Source organism: Emydura macquarii, unplaced genomic scaffold (assembly GCF_026122565.2).
Source record: "Emydura macquarii macquarii isolate MOO-44397 ecotype Brisbane River unplaced genomic scaffold, CSIRO-AGI_Emac_v2 contig_2734, whole genome shotgun sequence".
In the NCBI taxonomy this organism is placed as follows: domain Eukaryota; kingdom Metazoa; phylum Chordata; order Testudines; family Chelidae; genus Emydura; species Emydura macquarii.
In genome coordinates this window covers 2,991,388-3,016,261 of record NW_027132871.1, presented here as the reverse complement: position 1 = coordinate 3,016,261, position 24,874 = coordinate 2,991,388, and the positions used below count along the sequence as shown (strand labels likewise).

Below are 24,874 nucleotides of genomic sequence, written 5' to 3'. Positions count from 1 at the left end.
CTTAGATATGAAGCTAAAAAACAGAAAGGATTAGCAAAAACTTAAAAAATCATAGAAGATGGAAAAAGGGCCATACTGACGAAGCCATAAGCGGCCAGCGTACCATAATGTCAAAACAGATGTTTCACTAGGTATAAGGATACATTTGATACACACCAAATAAAGCACACTCAGAATCAGAATCTACTACACTTACTGATTTCAGCGGAACTCCTTGCAGAGTGACGGATTCAGGCTCTGAATGAACACAGTGCCGGTGAAGGGTTAGATGAGTAATTTACATACAAACCCTTTGTTGGGAGCAGCATGGAGCAGCAGTGGCAAAGAGAGAGCAGCAGGAGGCGTTCTGACTCCTGGTATGTGGGTGTAGCATGGCTCTCATGTATAACAGTTTTCACCCAGCATGCTTCCTGTAGGCCCTGCCCCATGAACTGGTGCCCTATGGATCTGGAGAGAGGTAGAACCCACATCCTACATCCATCCCTCTGTGCCTACTTTGGGGTCCTGTGCACCATGAGGAGAAGAGGGATGAACAGTTCCTATGCTCAGGACCTGTATTTCTGCCTGGTCTTCTGCTCCTTGCACATCTCCCCACACTACACACCTGTGAAAGGATCAGGTGGAATCCGGCGAGGTGGAATAGGTTTATTCTGTTGCTGATACATGTGTGGCAGTTCCACAAAATGCAATTCCATAGTCCCAGTTCTACAGCAGGTGCCCAGAACTATCCATTGCCGTAGTCAGATTATACTAGACATAACATGCTCAGTTAACTAAGCTATCGTACATGAGGGATGCACTTAGGGATGATATTAGTTTTAGCTTGATGAAGCAGAATAATAATTTTGGGTTTATTTGTTTGTTCCAGCAAATTGGATCATCATAAAATACCACACAATTACTGCATTTCAGAGATCCCTGAGATTTTTGTCCTTTTTTGTGCTTAATGGCTGGAATTGTCATCAGTGAAGAACAAAAGTGACTTAAGGATATTAATGGCTACAATATATTGCAATATGAAGAATGTTTCTAAACATGCTCTAAAGAAAAGGGATTTGTATTTTATTAGGTATTATTATACTTAGGGAAACAGAATGAGGCAAAAAGACATCATAGTAAACAAAGTCTTTGGTGAGAAATGCCACGTTTATAAGTAAGCATTCGGGTGAACACATGCACACTTGGTCCCCCGGCATCTTGCTTCTCATGAGTGATGTGCTGCTCCTTCTTTACTCATGGTTAACAGTCTAGCTAGGTGTCAATGTTTAGATGGAAGAAGAAGTTGTACTTGTCCAAAGCTCATGTTAGCTAAAATCAATATATGTTTTCCTGGCTCCTCTTCTAGTTTTATCAGTCTCAACACCCTGGTATGGCAAAAGGGTGGCGCTATGGCCAGACTTTCTTCACACCCCATGTTGGGGAGCATTATCCCCCTGGCAGGGTACAGACAGTGAGCAGAGCTTGCATTCTTCTGAGCATAGGCACTGCAACCTACCTGAACTATGCAAGGTAGGGGGAAGGCTCCTTGATTTCCCCACTCATTCCCTGTGCACCTCATAAGGGCCAGCTACAATCTGGGTCTCAGTTTTTTACCTGGTCCTTAGGCAAACTCACTGATTTCAGTGTGAATTGCATTTAGGACTAGATTATGCCTTTAGGTATATCCCTGAGCAAGTGGGTGTGTAAATTGCATCACTTCAGGGAGGAGTTCTAGGAAGTACTGCACCTCAAAGCTTCTGTAACAGAATTACCTCCTTACCTCTCCCTTGCTCTGGGAGGTGGGGGGAGTCATTTTCTGTTGTCCATATCTCCTGCAAACTACAGAGTTCCCCAGGCCAGCTCAGCTGTGCTTACTGGCATATTGGTGACTGGCATCAAGGCTCCGCTCATTCCTCACCCATTCCCTGCCCGCCTGCTCTAGTGGGTGCTTAACACCTTCTTATTCCTGTAAACCTAGACCCAAGATGTGGGTATCCCACACTGGGGCATTAATGGTGTTCTTACTTCCCTGTGGTAGCACATAGTTCAAGGGAGACACTAAGCCTAAAGATAGAGTTTACACTGAGTTGTAACCTCAAGGTTAGGCCCTAAATATGTTTGTCATTCTTCACTCAGTTAGCCTATAAATATCCTGTTAGGATTTTCACATTCGCGCGCGTGTGTGTGTGTGTGTGTGTGTGTGAGAGAGAGAGAGAGAGAGAGAGAAGCATTTTTCCTTCTCTACCTCTGGTTTTGCTTTCACATCTTTCCAGTCTCCTCCCTCCACCCCCAGTTCATGTGTGTCTATATGTGTGTGTCTGTATCCCATTCTTTGATTTTTAATAATTATTCTTTCCTTATGTACCTCTTTACTCAAATAAACTTTCCAAGGAAAATAGTCCAAAACCTGGGAGTTATTTTACACCTCTTACATAATGACAACACCCATTGACATTTTAGTTAAAGGGAATCTGATTCATGTGAAGAAAAAAGTCACTATGTGCAGACTGAACACTAGAGAATACAGAGTATGGATGAAGGTGAAAGAACTCTCCAGGGCAAGGAGAAAAGATAATCTAGAAATGACCATACCATTAAATGAGGCATTCAGCATAAGATACCAGCACCAGAGAATGTGCATCAAAGGCCACTGACAAAAGCAGAGTTAACAACTGGAAAAGTCACAGCAGACATTCCTATGCACACTTCATTCAATTCAGCAGTACTTCTGTGTGATGGAGTATACAGACCCCACTTTAGCAGTTGACAGGGAGAGGCTTACGCTCTACCCATAGACGGGAAACTCCACAGCTACATACCATAAACACAGGAACTGTCAAAAAAGTAGGGCTCAGCCAAGTCTGGAGAATTACCTCCAGGAACACTGAGGGCTCAATTCAGGAAAATGTTCTTTGGGGCACTAAGTACCCTCTAGTTACAGGAGGTGCACAGCACTTTAAAGTATTAGGCCTCTTAGAATGATGAGCACTGGGAAGTCTGGTTTGCGGGCAGTAGGTGCAGACCTGCTGGTGAAGTGATGGGATGGTAAATGCTACGAAACCTAGTTATCGGGCAGACAAGTGACTGCCCTCTTTCTGATGGATTCACACCTCAGCCATCCCTTTTTGGGACTAACTCCATTCAGAAACCAGGCTGAAGAATATTTTTTATTTTGTTTTTAACTTTCACTTGAAAACCCTGACTGTGAAGAGTCTTTGTTTGTTTTAAATAATAATAATACCTAGCTCTTATATGGATCCAAAACATATGGGTAATCAAGTCAAGAGAACGTCAAAATCTTTGAGTATGGTTGCATACTCAGCCATGGTTTGTCCCATTTTACGAGACTAAAAACTATGAAAAGTAATGTACTAATATTTAATAAAAGGATTAGATGCAAATTAAAACAGAAGACTTGATTTAACATCAATTGTGCTTGTTTTTTAGTGGTAGGAATTTCAGTAGTCAAATCAGGTGAAATCTTGTGGGTTTTAGAACAGACTTTTGTGGGTTTGGAACAGGTCCTGAAACCTGAAGTGCAGTTTAAGAGGTTTTCCAAATGCATTAATGGATGAAAAAATCTTGAAGAAGGAGTACAAGTGTATGAAACTTTTAAAAATTAAAAATGTTGTGAACACTCTCTCCTTATAGGCACATTTCTCCATTAAGGCCTATTATATTCCCCACACCCTCTTTGAACTACTAAAAAATCAACAAAAGAAAAATCTTCACAAGAAAAAAAAAAGAGATAATTAAGATATGCCAAATTGAACTGCTGAGTCATTTTTCTTTTTTATTACACATATCGTCTGCTCTTTCGCTGTACATTGTTTCTGAGGCCCCAATTTACAAGGTGCCAACAGACTGACTCCAATGGAGCTCTCTGCAGGTGTAGCCATCTACCCCATGTTATGAATGTTGCAGGACTGGGGCCACAGAGTACAAGTTTCAAATGCCTTTTTTGCTATTTGTCTGTAAAGTACCTATTATAAATCCTATGGGGGATTTATAAATAAATGTAAATAATAATACAATAAATTCATGCCTCCTCGATAAATTGGAATTATTTCAGGATAGCACTGTGAGAGTAGAGAAAAGGAGGGTGGATGCATTGGCAATATTTAGATATGCAGAAATTCTTGGCCAAAATTCCACAGCTGGAATGAATGCCTTGAATAAGAAGACATGAAATAAGCAGAACTATATTAACACTTGGGAGAAGAGAAGAAAAGGAAATGTTGTTAAAACTACCCCTCTGACTGAAAAAAAAGAGAACAATGCAGCATTTTATTTGCAGTAGCTTGTAGGCTGGTAGTGAAAACATTTGTTCGAAGAGAAAAGAGAAATTTGCACACAAAAACTTTTGTTAGAAAAAAAACTAAGATTGCTGGCCTCCACTGAAATTCACTTTTAAGCACCCCAAAAGAATGTTACTTTTTACTTTTACAAATATTCTAATAACTTTCACAAAACTGCAAATGTGAAACATTGAATTTTTAAATATCAGGACAATTTTAAGATTAAAAAATTGGTAATGGGAAAATAGAAAAAAAGTATGTAATATTAAATGCATATGTGAAATCTGCCACTATCTGAATTTAATCATCTAGCCTTAATACAATCGGATTGATTAGGAAATCATATAAAAACACTTGCTTGTTACATCATAGCTAAAGAGCTAGTAGCTAAAATATTAAATATCATTTAGGCTCCCTTCATGCTTATACACTTCAGTGATTCCTAAATAGCAGAGAAGGTTGGAGTGGGGGGACAGAGGGAAATACAGTGTTGCTATCTAACAAAAGCTGTATCCAGTGAAGATTGGTAGTGACCAAAAATTGTTATGATTAGAGAAGCGTCTTGGTGTCTGCTGTGAAAAGGGTTGGTTGTCTGAATTCTGTTTTTAATGGACAGGCGTCTACGTTAATAGTTGCCCTTGTTGTAAGTCTCAGCAGAAAGACCCAGGATTGAATGGAATAGGCAAGAAGCCTGAACCGCCAGAGATGGTCTCTCCATCGTTGGGCTGAGATGTGGGGCAGTGTGGGAAGATTACAGTACTGCTGCCTGTGCTGTTCTTGTTTGGTGGAGCAACACAGAACTTTTGTGTGTGTTTTTTTCAATCTAACGCTTTTCATACATCCTTACATGAAAAAAACGATTGCTTCTTTGACTGACATGCACATGACCTTGATTGTGAAATCTCACTTTCTACTTAGTCACATCCACATCTGTACCAGTCTGTACAGTTATCGATGGATCTGTGCTTTTGCTTCAATGTATATTGCAACATTTTTATTGCATTCCACAGGTCCTCCAGTAAACGTTACTTGCAATATTTTTATCAACAGTTTTGGATCAGTCACAGAAACCACAATGGTAAGTGTTATGATGCCACTGGCAACAAAACAACAATACTTGATATGTCATGAACAGACCCTGTCAATTTTTCTATTTATTGTTCAACTTGCAGGTCCACCTGTAAATGTTACCTGCAACATATTTATCAACAGCTTTGGTTCAATAGCAGAAACTACAATGGTGAGTGGGACTGACCATTGAAGCCATCTTGTGAAGGAGTGGGATGTGGTATAGAATGGAACTATTATAGATGTGGGATAGTTACAGAGTTCTTAAGCTATTGATAATGTACCTATAGTATTAAAATAAAATAAACTTTGTATACTATAGTACTAAAGTTCAGGAATAGCTACTGTTGGTGTTTGCTTTTTTTTGTAAGAAATGATGCTCTAAAGAATAAATACTTAGTCAAAAGAGTAAAGAATATGGTTATAACTTAAATAAATGTACCACATGGATATGCACCTGGAAATCAAGGTTAATTCTAAGAGAAATATATGATGGCTCTGTTTCACATTTGCATGATACTGCTATAATTAGAGCTTTACATATTTTAGTGACCTCCAGGACGACAAATTAGAGTTGTGTGAAATTTCTGTAACGAAATTGAAATGAACCGGATTCAAGTCCTCTGACTTAGGTTTTGTTACAGATGGGAAACTTTGGTGCTTCACTAAAACATGTGTTTTGACCTATAGGGGCAATCTTAGCTACATTTAAGTGAATGTAGATCTATTTACGGTTTTGAGATTAAAACCAGGAAAAACTCAACCGAACATCAGGTAGAATGTAATAATTTCCCCCCAGATTTGTTTTGAGTCTTTGCTTTTGATTGAACCCGATAACTCAAAGCAAAACATAGTAGATGTTAATCTATACAATTAGATACAAAGAAAAGATTCCCTCAAATGCTTGTGAACCTTAACTGCTGAATTTCATAGAGCTCTACTATAATTTTAAAAAAAGAACTTGGGAAAATATGTTGGTGCACATGCTCCCTTCCAGTGCACATAACTCCTGTTAGTACTGAAGGGACTTTTTAAAACAGCATAACACTCCTAATACGTAAGATTCTGTCATCTTTCCATTAATGGATTGTTACACTATAGATAAGCCTATTGACTTTGATGGGACTATCCATGGAGCAAAGTACTGTGACTGAGGGTTGCAGAGTCTTGTCCATAGTGCTTTGTATTTAACCCGCTGTAGCCACTAGAAATGGGTTAGAGCCATATAATGGATTCATATTTTGAATACTTGAAAATTCTGAGATATTTGGTACAGGGATTTAGTTCAGTCTACTCTAGATAAGGACTAGCTATAAATTCCAATTTGCTTTCAGATTTAACCTTCCCCTTCTGACAGCTGCCTAAAAATCAGGTGTATTCACACCCCATTGAAATGAGACCAGACCTCACTCAACCACAAAATTCAATGAGATTCATGTGCACCACTTTAAAGCAGGAGCTGTGAGCTATTTTGAAGTAATCACACAGCAGCTCTGACACTGTTTTGTTTAGTCCCCCTATGGCTCTATCCTATGCTCCTGAGTGCCTTATACACCTGTTGAAGTCAAAGGCAGTAAAGATTTCTCAGCACTTTGCAGGATCAAACCCCTAAAATCAACATCAAGCATGTTATCTATAAAAAGATATGGCAATTCAAGGACAGGTTTTAAGTAATGTGGATATAAATATTGCCCTGCAGTGTTTGCATTCTGCAAGAAGAACAGGTGTGTATCTTAGCTAGTTAATCGACACCTGATTTAAATATTTATTTAAATTATGCCGTCATTTTAGGGAGAGATTTTCAAAAGCACTGAAGACATTTAGGAGCGCAAGTCCCACAGAAATAAATGGGACTTATACTCCTAAATTCTTTGGTGCTTTTGAAAAACCTCCATCTAACATTTCACTAAAGATTAACTGAATTTTTAACAGGGTAGGTAACTTTCTTACATAATATGAAAAGAGAGCGGCCCTGCTATAAACAATAATGGAATACAGAAGAGTGGAGGCAGTATAGGTTATAATGTACATGATTTATACAGTCTTTTAAAATGACCTCGACATGAAAATAAAAAAAACCCTTGAAACTGGGAGGGAGGGGAAAATATCAGAATTCCACATAATTTATAACAATCAACAGATTTTACTTTCAGCAGCCTTAAAGTCTTTGTAAGATTTCCTAAATCTGAAGGATTCTGAGAAGAAAGTTCTATGAACATAGCCTTGGGTTTTGCATTCACTCTTGCATCTTTCTGTTGCTCTTGGCACATAGAGAGATAGGCACAGCATTAAGTAGCGAATATCCTGCACTTCACTGGCTTTACAAGATGGCATTCAATGAAAATATTTGCACGACCTAATGCTGATTGCATTAATTAGACTCCTTCATTTGCTTTGATCAAATCCCCTCATTGCATTTCGTCTATCAAATATGTTAATGTGCACCTTTTCAATGTTCCTTAATACATTCTGCTGAAAAAAGCTAAACGTTCAAGTAAATGAAAACAAAGACTGTTGGCATCCTTGTTTTGCTTTATTCATAATATCTGCAAATAGTGTTGAAAGAGTTTAGTTAAAGTGGATGCTGTTAAGCGGTTTGATATTGATTTTCTTAATACAGCTACCCTGTTAATGACTAGTTTAGAATATGTTTTTAAATGTTCTTAGAGGCAGACATCAATTATTGTTTATCTACTTCACTTTCTAAAGTAAATTTAATTATGTGGTGAAAAGTTTTGCATCGCTTGTGATAAATAACAAGGTTTTTTTTGCCATCTAGAACTCATTTTGTTCCCATCAAATGCTGATGACGTTGACATAAAATTCAAATAAAAAATGAAAAATCATAAGTAGGTTACACATTAGATTGAAAATCAAAAGAAGACGTTCATGTCTCAGAGGACCAAAGTGCTTAAAGTACTAAGGTTTAAATACTAAAGGGGTTATTTTCAGAACATTGCTTGGAAAAGACATATTGAAAACCTTTGGAGATCAAATTCTGCTCTCAGGTGATCTCAGATGATCTCACTGGGATGCCCAATCCTGCAGTATTTACTCAGGCAAGATTCTTAACACCAACAGGCATTATTTCTGACTTTGGAGTAGGACTGATACCTAGATGAAATTCATCCCTGTAGGCCAGCATATGTCTCTTTCCTCACTTAAGTCCCACTCAAGCCCTATTTTGAAGGTTTAACTGGGACTTAAGTGTTGGATAGACCTTGTGCAGATCTCCTGAAGAGCGTTGAATGCCACATGATATACACAAGTTCCACTCATCAGAACACATGAGGACAATTTGAGCCTAAGGAGGCTGGTGGATTGGGCCCTCGATCCTTAAATAGTAACAGGTTCTGAATTCACAGTATGCAATGATTTTGAAATGACTGCATGGTATGATACTCTTGTACCAATGACGAAGGTTTGGTGGGAAACCCAAGTAAATTCTGTATTTTGTTGGTGGACTTTTTTAAAAAAGCTCAATATTATCCCAACTCTGCTCCCATTGAGTCACTCAGAGTTTTACTGTTGATTTCAATGGAAGCAGAGTTAAGCCAATGTCAAGCACATTTGAAAATTCCATCCTACATGTTTACCACTCTTATCTACTGAAATAATTTAGCTTTGGGAGTTTATTTATTTGTAATGGTATGAATAAATTTAAAAGTATGTATTTATAAAAATATTTATTTTTAAAATTTCAGCTAATAAAACGCAACTTATAGTTTTGCTGTGAATTTTCACTCTAAGTTCTACGAAATGATTCATACAGAAAAAAATGCAGCATTGTTAATTCTTCTGAATTTTAATACACAAATGGGATGGTATCACTTTTTCTTATTACAAAGGAAATTATTTTCTTCCTTATTAGGATGATGTACATTATGCCAAATCAATAATAGATAACAAAGGGCATCATACAAAGCCTATTGAAGTCAATGGGAGTTTCTTCATTGTCTTCACTGGTCTTTGGATCAGGCCCTACATTATAAAGAGTGGGCCAAATTCATCCTTCACGTAACTCCACTGAAGAAAGCAGAGATACAGCAGGGATGAATTTGGTCAGCTGACATGATAACTATTACACATGCAGAATTCAGCAATAAAACCTCAGCATGAAATAAATGTGGTTAATTATCACAAATGAGTTATCTATATCAAGTTGGGCAACAATCCCAGAGAATTCAGTTGCTCATTGTCCAGGGGGTTTTAGCTATTGCCCTAAGAGAATCTAAGAGCAGTTCATAGATTGACAAACTAATTGTTAATTATAGAAATGAATAATTGCAAGGATATTTTATTGTTGCTGTGCACTGTAATCAATGGTTGACATTTGAGATAAGTTCTCTGTTGGCTTCAATGGCATTCCATCCATTTATTCCAGCAAAAAAATTAGCTCTTTCTTTACAATCGGTAAAGTGCAATAGAACTTTGTTGTGGCTGCATGGACTGTGTCATCTTTTCACTAGAAAAAATGGGATTCCAAGTTAGCCACTTAGGACCTGATTAAGCCAGGTATTTAAGCACGTGCATGACATTAAGCACATGAGTAGTCTCACCAGAAGTCCGTGTACTCAACTACCTGACTGATTCAGGGCCCTACTGAAGATCATTTAACAACTCACTGCCAGTTAATATTAATTTTTAGAATTTATATAGCACAGTTCTCTGACCCTCTTCCGAATGCTTTATGCTGCTGAGGCTGGGTTGGGGTAGCTAATTCCCCTAGACACTTGAATCAAATCCTTGGATGAATAAAGCCACTGTTGGGGGAAAGATGGGATGGAAGAAGGCCCAATGGCATGCATAGCGCTCTGACAGATCCCTGGCTAGTGCAGCAGCTATCTGCAGCCAGAGTAATTTAGAACTGTCCTGCAGCTCTTCTAAGTTACAGTGGTGGCTATTTTGGCCCCCAGCTGGCCCACTATGGCAGGAGAAGAAATGTGAATTAGAGTTACCTTCTACCTCTCCTTCCCCCCACCCAATTTCCTCAGCAGTGCCTAATATTAACTTGGTGCATCTATAGGTTTGAGCTTTTAATCTTCAATGCATTTTTGAATATCAGCTAATAAATCCTACCAGCCCCCCTATGTGGTAAAGTGATTGCTGTTACCTCCATTTGATAGTTGTAAACCTAGGTAAACAAGTTAAATGATTTGCCTAAGGCCACAGATGATACCCATGTCATAGAGGGGGTTAGAACTTGGAGTTCTTGTTTCCCAGTCCTGTGCTCAGCCCACGTTTCACAGTGAGACTACGAAATGCAGTTAGATAAAGTTTCTGAGTCGGTTCTTCGACGGGTGTTAATCAGCCCTGTGTGAGTGGTTTAATATGTTCCATCCATGCCTGCCTTCAGGAATTTACCAAATAACCCATATGCTGTCCGATATGCCATACTGTGATATCGTTCTCAGAAGAGACTACTTCCCAGGATGATAGTCATAGCATCAGCAAAAAACATAATCTCAGAGAAATACAAAATTCTATACAAGATACTGTATCATTGTACTTAACCAACAGTCCGCCTAACATTCCACACCTCCTCCTCACCGTGTTGCAAAGAGGCAGCAGAGAAAACCTTTTAAAGTTTGTATTTCATTTTAATTTTTCATCAAGGCTGGAAGCAAAAATAATTAGAGATAAACAGGGGCTATAATAAGGCCATTCTGCTTCTCACAAAAATGTGCTGGGAGAGAGCATTTCCATATATACCAAAATGATTGAGCTGAATATTACCCTTACAGATATGTCCATAAAGGATCATTTAAGGCTGTTGGTATTTAAATTCAGCTTTGGTATAATGTATATCATCAAACACAAACTCTTCTATCAAAAAGGACTTTACAGTTCATTCCTTCTAATCTAAATTAGTGTGTACTACAGCTGATGAAAGTATATTTCTTTTATAGGTTTTTAGGAAATGTAAAGAATGTAATGATAAAGAATGAACAATTATAGAAGTGTCCTGGAAATAAAAAATCCTTCTGCTTTCATTAAGCTTCAGTATGTGTCCTACTTCAGAGAAATTAAAAGCCACTCACACAGTTGACTATATTAACTTTATTTCCTAAGCAATCTCTGATGCTAGCACCTATCCTTTTTCCTGTATTAATTTTGTTAGAGTATTTTCATACCTTTTTTAGTGGAAATTGTCCCAAATATATTTACAAGGTAATAACCGTATTTCTAAGGCAGCGAAAACAAGAAAAGGAGTTGCGGAGTTTGTTTCCTTATGTGATACAGAGATGCTTTGGCAATTTAGAACACAAAATATTTGCTTAATCATAAATCATATGAAACTCCATGCCACAGAAAAAAATGCACTTGACTGTGAAAAATGTATGTAGGCTTGTCTTTGAAGACGTCTGTGAAGTGCATCTAATAACCGACTCTCCTTGAGCTCAGTCTCCCACTACCAGTCCCTTGTTACTCTCTAACTCTCATGCTTTGGCTCACATCCACACAGGAAAAATTTTAAAAAAAATCATATTCCCAATGAAATCATGAAACATTACCCTATGGTTTCAGCAGCTTCATCAGTCCATATGCTTGGAGCTGTTTGAAATGTTTTGTCAGTTCAACAGCACACTTTTTGTCACGAGCCTACTGAAGGAACAGCAGGAAACTTAAGTTTGGAGGGGTTTATTCATCAGAATTTGCATATTTGGCAAATAACTCACTGCATCACTAATCATAAGGGAAATATTAACTTACATTTCAGTGATGATAAATTCTTTCTACTGTGCAATTCAGTGGCCTAAGTAAACAAATATCAACTCATACATTTTCCAAGTCAAAAGCATATTGCTGCCATTTTGATATATTCTAGCTATTGCAGAACAAATCCTAAATGCAGGATTTTTGTGCAGGATATGAAATTATTTTGAGTCCCTTTCACTAACATATTTCTTCTTTCAGATAATATCATCAGTTTTCATATCCTTAAATATTCCTGAAACTAAAATATTCAAGGGAATGGCATGTGGATTTCTGATAAACTATTCTTAGAGCAGTTCAATGTAGAGGGTTTGATCCCAGTTAAATGTATAAAAACAGCAACAAAGCCAGCAATGATAGACCTGTATTTGTTGAGCATGGAAACTCTGTAGGAATGATACACTCAGAATATGTAAGACAGTGTGACTGTCTTTCCTATCAACTTAAATGGGCTTTGGGTCAGGACCTAAATGCTGTTATAACATTCCCTCTTAATGGCCAATTTTGCCGCAGTATTGAAGTTAGTTCTAAATGAACCACTTAATAATTGCTGTCCTCCCAGCTGTAACGAAAAGGCTACTGGGCAGAAGAATGCAATTAGAATGAAAATAAGTAGAAAAGATGTGGCGAAGGAGCAGAGAATTAGAGAACACATAGACAGAAACAGACCATAGATATACAAAGGTCATGAACAGGAAATAAGATGCAGATATAATATCTCTTATCACATAAACTATCCCCTGGAGCAATAGAAATCTGTTGATTTACATATTGTGAATGATTTACACTTTGGGGTATTTTCATACCTTTTTATTTTACATTGTGATTACTGGACACTGTACAACTAGTAATACTTCTATATTTCTGAGTTTCATGTTAATTCAGAGTACTGCAGAGGGGGTTGTAGTTAATATTATGGTTGTAGTGGATCAGCTGAAATGGGACTATTGTTTCTGATTTGGAAAATGTACTCATTGCACTACTTTGGTGCAGAATGCCACGTGCACTGCCTTATTTTTAAATAATAGCTCTCTCATTCAAAGGAAAGAGTAATATGTAGGTTTATTATATCCTTGGTACTGAACTGAACCTAAAATCATTGGGAGCATCAGGAAATTTAAAATGAACCTCTCACCTCGGCAAGAGATTGACTTTTGTGCATGGCATTTCCGTAGGACTACAGAGTGAACATCTTTCTGAGGCAGCAATGGAACGACTCACGCCTGGCTTACAGTGAATATCCCGATGACTCCTTGGATTTGGATCCATCTATGTTGGACTCTATTTGGAAACCTGATTTGTTCTTTGCGAATGAGAAAGGTGCAAACTTCCATGATGTTACAACGGACAACAAGTTGCTAAGGATTTCTAAGACTGGGAAAGTGCTATACAGTATCAGGTAAACCAGCTTTTTTTGCTACTTAAGTCCCCTTGCTTCCATGTCTTTCTTGACATGGCTACACTTATAGAATTTACATCTTTAATTTTTTTTTGTCCCTCGTGTAAACTCTAATGAGACATAAGTTCAGCAGAGTAGAAGGAAAATCTGTCTACTTCCCCCTGGTGAGCTTTTACTCTTCACAAATTAGAATATAAGTGGCACAGATGTATCTCCTAGCCATGCTGAAAAATGAAGGGGTCTAGTGTCCTATTGATGTGCATCAGTAATTCCAATTAGCATCAGTTGGAATTACTCTCCTAATAGGAGGAGAAAATCAACCTTTCAATTTTTTGTGGGTTGAATTTTAAAAGTAAAGGGGAAATGTTATTTTAAATGGCTGAAGAACATCTTAAGTGAAGTCATTCTTGCCATGTAATAACTTGGCATGCGATAAATATGAAAATCACCCAGATATCTGCTGGCCTTTGCATGCATTTAAAAATCAGTGGAATTGCTTTTTATTTTTGATAAAAAGTGCAATGTAGTATATGTCATGCTGATTGGGCTTAGGCTGAGTTAATATACGCTGTTTGACACAACATAACTTGATGTGACCTTATGAAATGAGACACATGCAGGGAATCAGAATGATAGAGTGGTAAAAAAGCATTACTTAAGAATCAGCTGCAGCAAATAATCTAGAGCACTCATTTGACATGCAGGTTAGGGTGCACTTTTATTTGATTAATTGCTTAACGCTTGTAATGGGATCTGAAGATGTAAAGCACTCTAAGTGCTATTACTATTATTACAGAAATTAATCATAATTTCTGAATTCCTGAAGACTTCTTTTCTTGCAGTGCTTGGTTTTTATAATGTTTACGTTCTTTTGGGTGTTTAACTAGTTGCTTGATGAGCTGTTTCTTCTTAATGAACCTGAACAAAATTCTTATTAGCTGTAATAGGAGTTATTCATATGTAAGGGCTGTAGGAGTGAAATATTTCAGTGTGGATATTTCTGACTGGACATTCTTAAGCTTATGGAAACAGATTTTTAATAACTAATTATTATTGTTTTGCATAATGAGAAATTAGATTTGCAGTGGACAAAAAATAATGCCTACTCAATTTGCTTAATTCCCATGGAAATTCTGTAATAGGAACACCACAGTATGTGGACGGGTTGGTAGATAATGTAAAATAACAGTACACAAGGGTGAAAACAGAACTAACAGAGTGATATATCATACATTAAACATTCTGTCACGTATAGATACCTCTTATTTAATCCCAAGAAAGAAATGAATGCTTCTGTTCATTTGAGTGACATCAGACCCATCTTACTGGAGGCAACAATGCAGCTGGGTGCCATTCTGAGCACAGATGGATAATTTCCCTGACATTTGTCCATGCTGCAAAAGTAATATTTCAAGCTGTCATATCATATTTGTAAAATTCACAAACCTAAATGAAAGTTAATGTGAAATCGAGTAAACACAAGTAATACTTTGTGCTAAGGAAAAGTGTATTGTTTCTCATTTGCATAGCATAGCATTAGCATATATTGTACCAGGTGCTTTTACAGCACCACAGCATGTAAGATACAGATTAATAACATTTATAGTGAACAGAACCTATGTTTGAAGGGTAATTGAGAGTTACAAATTTAGAAGCAATTTAAAAAATAATTGTTTGACTATATTCTCCATATACTGGCCTTGATTAATCCTCCATAACTCAACTGATTTCAGTGCTGTTACAATGGAATAAAGCTGAAGTAATGCAATGGTTAGTTAGTTCCATTGCATTAGGATGTTATAGTTGTAATTGCTATGTCATTTTCACTACCATAGTACTAGTACTTAGTACTTGCATAATAATAATATGTAGCATTTACTGCACTTTAAAAGTTCAAAGCACTTTACAAATATGACTCTGACAAGTTACATCTCAGGCTGCTCTATCATATATTTGTAAATTTCAGAAAATCAAGAGAAAGTTCATTGGAAATAAACATAAACCATATTTTGCCTAAAGTAAAAGTGTAATGATTTCCAATATGCACTGAATAAGAAGCAAGGTATTTCTAATGTCTCTGGCCTCCCCACACACTGCATTGGTAACATTTTAGGAGTACAATTTAGAAGCTACAAATAAGTAGTTACAATAGAACTAAACACAATTTAGAACTACAATCCGTAGTTACAAGGTCACATTCACGGAACAACTTCCCCATAAGCAGAGGTGCACAGTAACTGGGATTGTAATTTTTTGCATTGTGAATGCATTGTAACTAATTGGGACTTCCATTCTATTTCCCTACAAATAGCATTTCACTATAGCAAAGTTCATTGTAAGTGGCCTTCATTGTTTATATTTTATATAATAAAAATAAACTGAAAAGCAAAAATTACAATATAAATCAATAAAATGTAAACCCCTAAAGTTATATGGTCATACCTTTCTAAGCCTCTGGTACTGCAATGAGCCCCACATGGCTGGCTCTCTAAGTAGAGATCCACCCTTTTGCAGCTCATTGCAATGTCTAGACCCAAGCAATGTCATGACTGTTGAAAATCTGTCTTCTCTTCCCACTGTCTACTTCCCATAGTACATTTTGTTATGTTTTGCATTTGCATTTTGTGTCATGCTGCTGTATAGATTTTAAGTAGTTTGGGACATGGATCATGTCTTTTCTAGCTCACTTTGGTCTCTACATAAGGAATAATAATATTATATGACAAAAGGGTTAAAAGAAATAATGGAATCCCAGAACATAGGGCTGTTTATACATTTTATATAGGCCAGGTATGTGCTACTTGATCCCCACCTGCTCAGTTCTGACTAGTCAGCTACCTCAAACTATTAGTCACAACCAGCCAGAGTGGATTTATTTTACCTGTGGGAGAGGAGAGAGAACACATTTGCTTAAATAAATAGGTTTCCTTGCCACATCTATGCCCCCTTTGTCATGTGCATGTTTCCAAAAGATTTCAGCCATAACAGCTTGATATAGAATGTGATCCACATGAACTAGGATCCAGGAGATTGGGCAAAGTCTTCTCCCATCCAGAGTAAATTATGAAGCAGACCATCACACTTTAAAAATATGAAGAGATGTTAGTTTGTTGAGTTATTTAGCAAATGACTGTTTGGAATTGTCTTAGAGAGAACTGTAGAGGAAGAGACTTGTTTGAACAGTTTACCATTCTTCTCCCCTCTCCTCCTGGCTTTGATTACAGTAGCTGTAAGATATCATTGAGGAGCTGCACAGGGAAGTACTCAAAATATTTCAAAATAGCTACATTTGTTTTCAGATTAGCTATCTTTATTTTGTTCGTTTGTCTTCATTGTGCTGGATGTGATATAGCTGTTTAGGCCACTACCTTTTTATGGTCTCATGTCCTGACCTTGATCCAACTGTAAAATGCTATTAGGGAGAAGGACAGAGAATCTAAAGGGGAAATGGTGTTGGTGGAGGTTGTGTAAAAAGGAATAATGCTGCTAAAACACCAGGGCACGGGGAGGAATCAGGCTTTTCTGTTTATGCAAGAGAATTCTACCTCTGTACCCTCCATACTGTAAAAAACAGCTGTTATTGCTAGTTGCAACCTTCAAAAGCCAACACCTGCTTGCCCAGCCAAGAGAGCTGCTCTACATCTGTTCCAATGGCAGTACATCTATAGTACAAGCCCATGTGCCAATTGCTTTACCAAGAGATGACAGTCCAAAACACAATCAATTCTCATTCTGCAACTTCTTTCTTTGTACTGCTTTTTTTCTTGTTTGTTCTTTTTCTCTTTCATACCATGGCAATTGTGCTGAGTGCTGGAGAAACTTCTCTGGCTCCAACACTAGCACATGTTTTTTGATATATTGTGCCTATGCTTGACAGATTTCAATATTTATTGTTTTTATAATTGCAATGGAAAATATCACTGTTTATTTTTAAGCATTTTAAAATTTTATTTATTCAAATTTTCACAACTGAACAAAATTATGTGTTTTAAGCATTTTTAATCGATTTTAAATTTTCAGATGTGGGCTCTGAAGAAAGAGGATGCACTAAGACATAGTTCCTTCCATTCCTACATGTCCCTGTGGGTGTGTTTGAATGGGGGAAGGAGGGGTCATGTGTAACTGACTTGGCATTATTTCAGCACTGGGTTGAAATAGCCTTGGAGAGCTCTTTAAATTGGCCAGTATAGAAGCTGGTAGTGCAGCCCAGTCAGCTGGTTTAGGTTTACATTGTCTAAGATTATTTTGGAGCCAGATTCTTTGTTGGTGTAAAATGGTGCTTCTCCATTTTCTTTAATGGAGCTATGCCAGTTTATGCCAATGGAGGATTTGGCAGGTGGTGATTATACTATACTGTCCAGTCCAACTGAGCATGCTAAGTGAAAAGTCTAGTGTGCTGTACAGACTATTCGACAGATCTAAAATAAGGTAAGTATCTTTGTGCTTACATTTGATTACTTCAATTTATTTTATAATCTAATGTTAGGATTTAAGAGGATTTTGACTTCACTAGCAACATTGTCTTGTCCTGGGAGATTAACAGAGGGTGGGAGGAGAGAGGCCATTATTACGACTGACAACACTGTTTATTTTCTGAGAATCAGTGAACATCTCCTCTCTGATCTCATTGGTTATACCAAATCCTACCATGATAATATTGTCAGGGTGGCATTTTCCTTTGGAAGCCAGGCTTTGATAGCATAGTCTCCTGTTTCCTCTGGGGAAATTTCAGGTGCTTTTTATCTGGCCCATGAAAAATAATTCATTTCTCCTTCAGCAAAATCGTATAAAATTCAGTGTTCTTTGCAATGACTTTTTAAAAACATTCAGCTCTTTATATGTGCTTGAAGTAACTTCCTGAATGAATGAAAGCACAGTCTAAGAGTAACAAAGTGAAGAAATGCTTGTTGAAGTGGAGCACCTGTGTACAGTGGACACACTGAAAGTGCTTTTTACCATTTTGATAGCTATCATACCTCTCATAGAGAGATTATTTAGACATAATATGAATAGCACTAGAACCAATAAATATTTTGAACTACACCTAATACTATAGGGACAAGGTTAATCTCTAAACAGTGATTGAGTCATATATGAATCTAGCGATTTTGCCAGATTCATCTTCACAGGAACCTGATTACAAAAATTAACAATGGTTTCAAATACAGTAAAATCTGCCTCAGAGACCACCTGTCACAAGCGACTACTTGCAGAGGCCACAGAACACCACTGCTTTCTGATGTGCAAACCTTTGAAGAGAGACCACCTCTTACAATATACCTCTTTTGCTAACTCCCATGAGTGGCTATTCTGGCCAGGTTTTACTGTACAGCACTTAATAGTGAGATGTACAGCACTTAATAGTGAGAAATGTTATCAGCCTGTGAAGCCATCCCCGTGGGAGAATATAGCAGAACCTACTGTCCTTCTGCTACAATCAGATGCCCACAAAGTCCTTTCCCACCCGTCCTTGCTCTCTTCTTCTTTCCTCTTTGGTTCCTTTTATTAAGCCACCTGAGATTCCTTCCTGATATTTGCCTTAGCCCTTGAGACAATTCCTTTCTTCTCTCTTGCTTGCTGATGATCCCTCGCATCACCGTTTATGGACTCATTTATTCTCACTCCCCCATTCTACAGTGTCCAGATCTATATTGAGGATCTGACTGCATTTGTCATCTTCCTAGATTTCCATTGGCCCTGTAGTACTTGTTTTGATTATGTTAAAGACTGAGTGTTTGTTATGCAAGCAGCACAGCTATTGTGAAAACCACATAGACAGTTTTGCTTGAAGAAAATATTAGCTTTTTAATGACACTAGTTGGTTTCTCTTCTTCAATCATAAGACAGTTAAAGTGAATTAAGGACCCTGACACTAGTAGCTACCTGGCAAGCCCAAATTTATACCCCTTTATGCATGCACACATACAAACACACACAACTTATCACCTAGTTTCAATCTAAAAATAGTGTCATATTAATAAACCGATCTTTTTTGGGCACAGCCTGCGCATAATTTACACACAGAGTTGTTCTTGACTGAAAAGATTTAAAAAATAATGGCAAGAGGTTAGTTATGGAAATATGTGCTAATGGGATACTGCTGATTGGTTGCAGGCCAAGGTTTGCCTCTATGTCCATGAGTTTTTTATTGGCAATGGTTAAGTCTTTACTGAATTGTCAGTGACTCATGGCTACATCCACCACTTGAAATGATCTCCTTGTAAATACAGCAGTAACAAGTTGAAATGTAAAAGGGTGTAGCCGTGAGGCTGATTCTAAATGAGTGATGCAAAAAATCTTGTCCCTGTATCATGCTTTTAAGAGTAACTGACTGCCTTCTGCCAATTGTATTTAAACATATTGCTTAGGACAGAGGAGTCATGGTGCCAGAAAGAAAAAACCAGACCAAATAAACAGTGGTGTAGAGTAAATATCCAGGTCCTGGAAATTTAAATATAACTAGGATAAAGAAACAACACAAGGAAAATCAAAGATTGCAATTTATTCTTTTTGGAGAGGAAACAGATAGTTACATTATTTTAACTATTAAATGAAATCATTCTTAAACTTAATTTCATGGTATTGCTTGAGTGATAATTGGAAACTCATTATATTCATTGGCATAGTGTATCAACAGACAGTAACTGCATTACAGTGAAAAATGAGATGCAAAACCATTTTTCACCATTAATGAGAAACCTACCATTCCATTCCAGTCACTGGGGTTGTTAATCAATATGTGAACCAAAACGAAGCCCCGCAAACCACCGAGGAAAGCTAGATAGGATATTCTGAGAAATTGAAGTATAGGAAGCTTCAGACTATAGTTCACATTTTGCCACAACAGAGGATATCCCTTATTTTCCATAAGCCTCAGTTTTTGTTCCATCTCCACATGTCAGAAATGAAGTTGCATGTGCAAAAGATCAAAGAGGTAACTGGTGTGTCAGATTGACAATATCCTGAACAAACTTTACAGAATTAAGGTACACTTTCTTGAATTAAGCTAAACTTCATTGCATTAGGGTTAATACCTTAGGGGTACATTGTATTGAAAATGCAATTGTGTATGTGTTGTTGTGGCATTGTATATACCTTCTGTAGTAGGATGGAGGGATGCTACTAAACTTCCTTGTTATCAGCCTGTGAAGCCATCCCCGTGGGAGCGATACGCATATATTAGTTCAAACTGGATTCTCCAGAGACCAGCAAATAAAGAAAAGACTTTTGGAAAAATAAACTGGGTTTAGATGGATTCAGAGCCTTCTTCCTGATCCAGAAAAAAGGACAGGACCTTAGGGTAAGGTTGGAAGGACTGGCCATGCCAGAATCCATGTTGGGATTCCTGGTATATTAGCATGTGTATACGTTTTTATTGTTTTTCATATGTTTTTTTCTGTAATGCTTTTACCTTAAGAATAAAGGAGGCTTGCCTAGGAAGTGCTGTGTGGTAACTTATATGTATAGCAATACCTCTGTTAGCAGTCTCTGGAGAGAAAACAAGCAGGTCTGCTTAGGCAGACTGTGCTGGGAAATACACAGTGAAGGCAGAGAACTGTGCAGCCTGGACATACTCTGGTCAGAAGGGAGAGAGATGTGGGTCTCCAACCAAGAAAGGCAACAGCTGGGGAGCTGGAAGCCTGAACCACTGAGGGGAAATACAGGTGCAATTGCCCTGAACTGTGACAACTGGATCCAGCAATTCTGGAAAACATGCAAACATATAGGTTGGCAGCTCTTCTTTTAGAAAGCAAGGGAAACTGCCACTAGCTTATACAAATACCAGCATTGCCAGCCCCAGGGATTCAACAATCATGAGTCAGGCCCCCAAATCATGAGATGGGCTTAAAAATGAGCAGCTTTTTAAAACATAATGAACTTGGGTTTTTGTTTTTTATTTGGCCTGCTCTCTGAACCATTTGGGTTTACTTGGATCACATTTTCAAACTTTTCTCAGCAAGCTTGAGGGCTAGAAACTTACTTTTTTCATTAAATAAAAAAATAAAAGCAGAGATTTTCACTTAATCCCACTACTTCCAGGACTAGGGGGCTTTAAGAAATAATATCCAAAATTGTGAGACCTGTGATAAAATCCTGGGAGTTGGCCACATTGTGGTACATATCTGCTAGTATATCCACCTCCTTATATCACACCCATCGTGATATTTGCATGCCTACCATGCCATGTTAAAAAGGAGAAGACAAGCCAAAAATTCAGGATATATGATTACCTACCTGTGTGCTACCTCAGTGTTAGTATTTTCTCATGTATTAGCAAAGTAATACTGAACATTGTATTGTAATGGGCTTCCTTTCCCACTAGTGGGTTGTAGGTGGGTGTGGTTTGAGAGAGGCTGGGGCAATGAGAATTGAAACAAAGAGTTCTTCCTGGGGTGATGCTGCCTGTTGCCTGCTCTAGGGGAGGCAGTTGCTATTGGGTGGGTTCCATTTTTTTTGACAAAGTGGTTTTAGTTCCTTGCTCCAGATGGGGAGCAACCAGAGTTTTCTTAAGGAGGAAGCCTAGCACTCTCCCTCCCCTTGTATCCTATAGGTTGGTTTGGCTTAAGAAATGCGTCGAAGTCACATTTTGGGCCTACATTAGCTTAAGTGTAGAGGAATATGGGAAATGGAAGTTGCTAGTGTGACAAAACTGGAGATCAGTTGGAGACAGAAAGTAAGAGCTGGCAGGCAAGGACATGAACCAGGGTTATGTTACCGTTATATCTGGTTAGTTATAACTGGTATGAGCAAGGTTTTTAATAAGTGTTTTTAAGAACTGTGAATGTTTTATTAAAATGCTCTGTATATTGATAGTATGGGAAGGACACTGGTGCAGATGTTAATTTAAATGATGTGTAATGTAAAGAGCCAATAAGAAGGTGGTGGAAATGTAATTATGGTAAAGATCAGTTTAATGTTAATTAGTGTCATAATAGAGTATAAAAGGGGTAGTTTTGCTAAACTGCAATTAACATGAAAAGAGTACTGTCAGGTTCTGGGATTATAAAACTGTACTTCACTTTGGTGTCAGTGGACTGATCACCCATTGATACTCGTTTCATTTCTGAGTGCGAGTATAATAGGAGCATTTGTGTAAGTGGTAATCACATGCCTGTTTACTTAAAATCATCATTTTTCTTTTTAATAAAGTTTGGTTGTATCATTCAAAGTGTCGCCCGGTGGGCTGTTCCTAAAAAAGTTTCTATAACCGACCTAAAGGCTCAAACCTGAAAACTATGTTGGGTTTTATTGCACCCTTATTTTTAACAGCTTAGTATTAATTGGAAACATGTCAACATAAAGGTTACAAAAGGTTACGCTCTGCCATGCACCTAGACCCAACCTCTTCCACCCGCCCCACATTCTCCTCCTGCATCCAGCCCTACGCGCTCCATCCAGCTGCCTCTGCACCCATCCCAGATCCACATACACTCCCATCCTGCTGCCCCTCACTCAGTCCCATAATTTACCCCCCTGACATTGCCCCAACCCCAGTTCTGAGCTCTCCCCCTTGCACTCAGCCTATGGGCTCCTTGCCCCACACCCAGCCCCAATCTCACCAGAGAAGTGGTCAGGCTGCAGAGCACCAACCCTACCATGGGCCGGGAAGTTCTGGGAGCCCTAGACCCCATCCTCCTCCTGCATCTCCACTTCCCCAGGAAGAGCCAAAAGCCCAGTCCAATCCTACCATCTTCCTGGAGACTGGGGATTCCCAGTGTCCTTTGCTCCACTTCTTCCCAGGGTTTCGGAGTGCCAGATCAGCATGGGTGGCTCAAGGATTGCGAAAGTAAGGGAGGTGCACAGCTACATGGGGTTCAGCGCTGCTCAAATTTGGCCTGTCCACCCCTCCATCATGATGAGAGAGGGATTGGGCCAAATTTGAGTGAATGGCATTGCGACCTGGTGCACAGGATTGCAGTGTCACTCAAATTTGGCCCAGGTGCCCCGCCATCATGATGCAGAGGTGGTTGGGCCAAATTTCCAGCTCTGGCCTAGGGCCAAGGGGAGACCTGGACTCCCTGTCCAGCCCCTCGTTGTTCCCATGCCCCCAGATATCCCTGATGCTACTTTACATCAATGTAAAGCAGTGATGTATTATACACTACAGTGATCAACCAGAAATACAAATGATCTAAACTGCAGTCAGTGCATGCAGATATATACCAGCATGTCCTCCTGCTACATGTGCACAGATGTTATTCTGTTGTGTTTAAACAAACTGACCTGTCTTGCTGTATTGTCATTTCTGGAACAACCCTCTTCCAGTACAATAATATACACCAATAAATTAGTAATTCTCCTATTGTGATATGTCAGGATTTGAAACTTTGTTACTTTTGCTATGTGATCTGCTGTTGAGCCAATTTGACCATCTTTCCAAAGCTCATTGAAGTCAGTGGATAGCCTCCCATTGACTCCAGTGGGGTTTGGATCAAGCCCACTAAAATAATGCTGTTCTTAAGGATCAAATTTGCCACCTTGATTAAGCACTTATTCACGAGTATTCCCAGTGTCTTCACTGGAACAACTTGTGTAAATGTTCATCAAGGTGAGCAAGGGGTCTTCATCTGGTCTTCATTCATCTAGACATTAATTTGCACTATTGTACTACCCAGGACATGGCACCCACAAAAAAAGTCAAACAGGCAGAAAAATGTCTGTGCTACGTGATCTTCTGAGAGAAACACACTTTTTGGAGATAAAGCGGGTGCAGATAAAAACTGCACATTTATCTCCAACAGTATTTCCATTTACCATATTGCTTTCTGTTTCTCCCAGTTCAAGTATAGGGAATAGCTCTTTAAAAATAAATCATGGGAAGTGGTAAACATTCTGTTTTAGTGGCACTGATTGTACTTAGTTGTCATTCGGTAAACTGTGGAAAGAGGATGCTCTCCTCAAGTCTATTTGCAAACCACTACATTTTCAGGGTAAGAAATTAAAATGCCTTTATTCCTTTTTCTCAAATACATATATATCATATCATTTTTGTGAGTTCCTGAGGTCCTTTTTCTTGCAAGATCAATGTTCTATGCCTGTATAAGATTTGTCTTTTAGATCAAATGGAATTTTGGCTGTGAGTCATAGCACATCAGACTAACAAAAGTTAGCTCCTTAAAAATATTATGTAGTTTAGACAGTAGTGTAATGTTTGCTATAGATTAGCAGTCGATTAAATCCTAATTAAAGTTAGATATTCAGTTATACTGCTAACAGAGAAAGCAAGGCTTTTATTTGAATTATGTACTGAACATATAATTCCTTAAAAGATTTAATCCAAAGTCTAACAGTTCTTGATTTAGTTTTGCATAGCTGAACATTTACCAGGCATACTCCCTTTGTATATTAGGTATATTCCATATGTATCTTGAAATATTTGTCTAGTACTGTAGGAAAATCAGAGGAAGAAATA

General features: G+C 38.1%; 1 protein-coding gene across 2 annotated transcripts in view; it reads left to right on the top strand.

Annotated features, from left to right (window-relative positions):
- Positions 1 to 24,874, top strand: part of GLRA2 (glycine receptor alpha 2) — a 151,607-nt gene that overhangs the window by 25,872 nt on the left and 100,861 nt on the right. The window contains exons 1-3 of one of the 2 annotated variants that reach the window (XM_067566162.1): positions 5,302 to 5,355; positions 5,450 to 5,517; positions 13,238 to 13,461. In XM_067566162.1, coding sequence (XP_067422263.1) covers positions 5,515 to 5,517; positions 13,238 to 13,461 — 227 coding nt within the window. In that variant the 5' untranslated portion in view covers positions 5,302 to 5,355; positions 5,450 to 5,514. Of the gene's footprint in view, positions 1 to 5,301; positions 5,356 to 5,449; positions 5,518 to 13,237; positions 13,462 to 24,874 lie in introns of those variants that run through there. The other variant, XM_067566161.1, reaches the window with a different exon arrangement.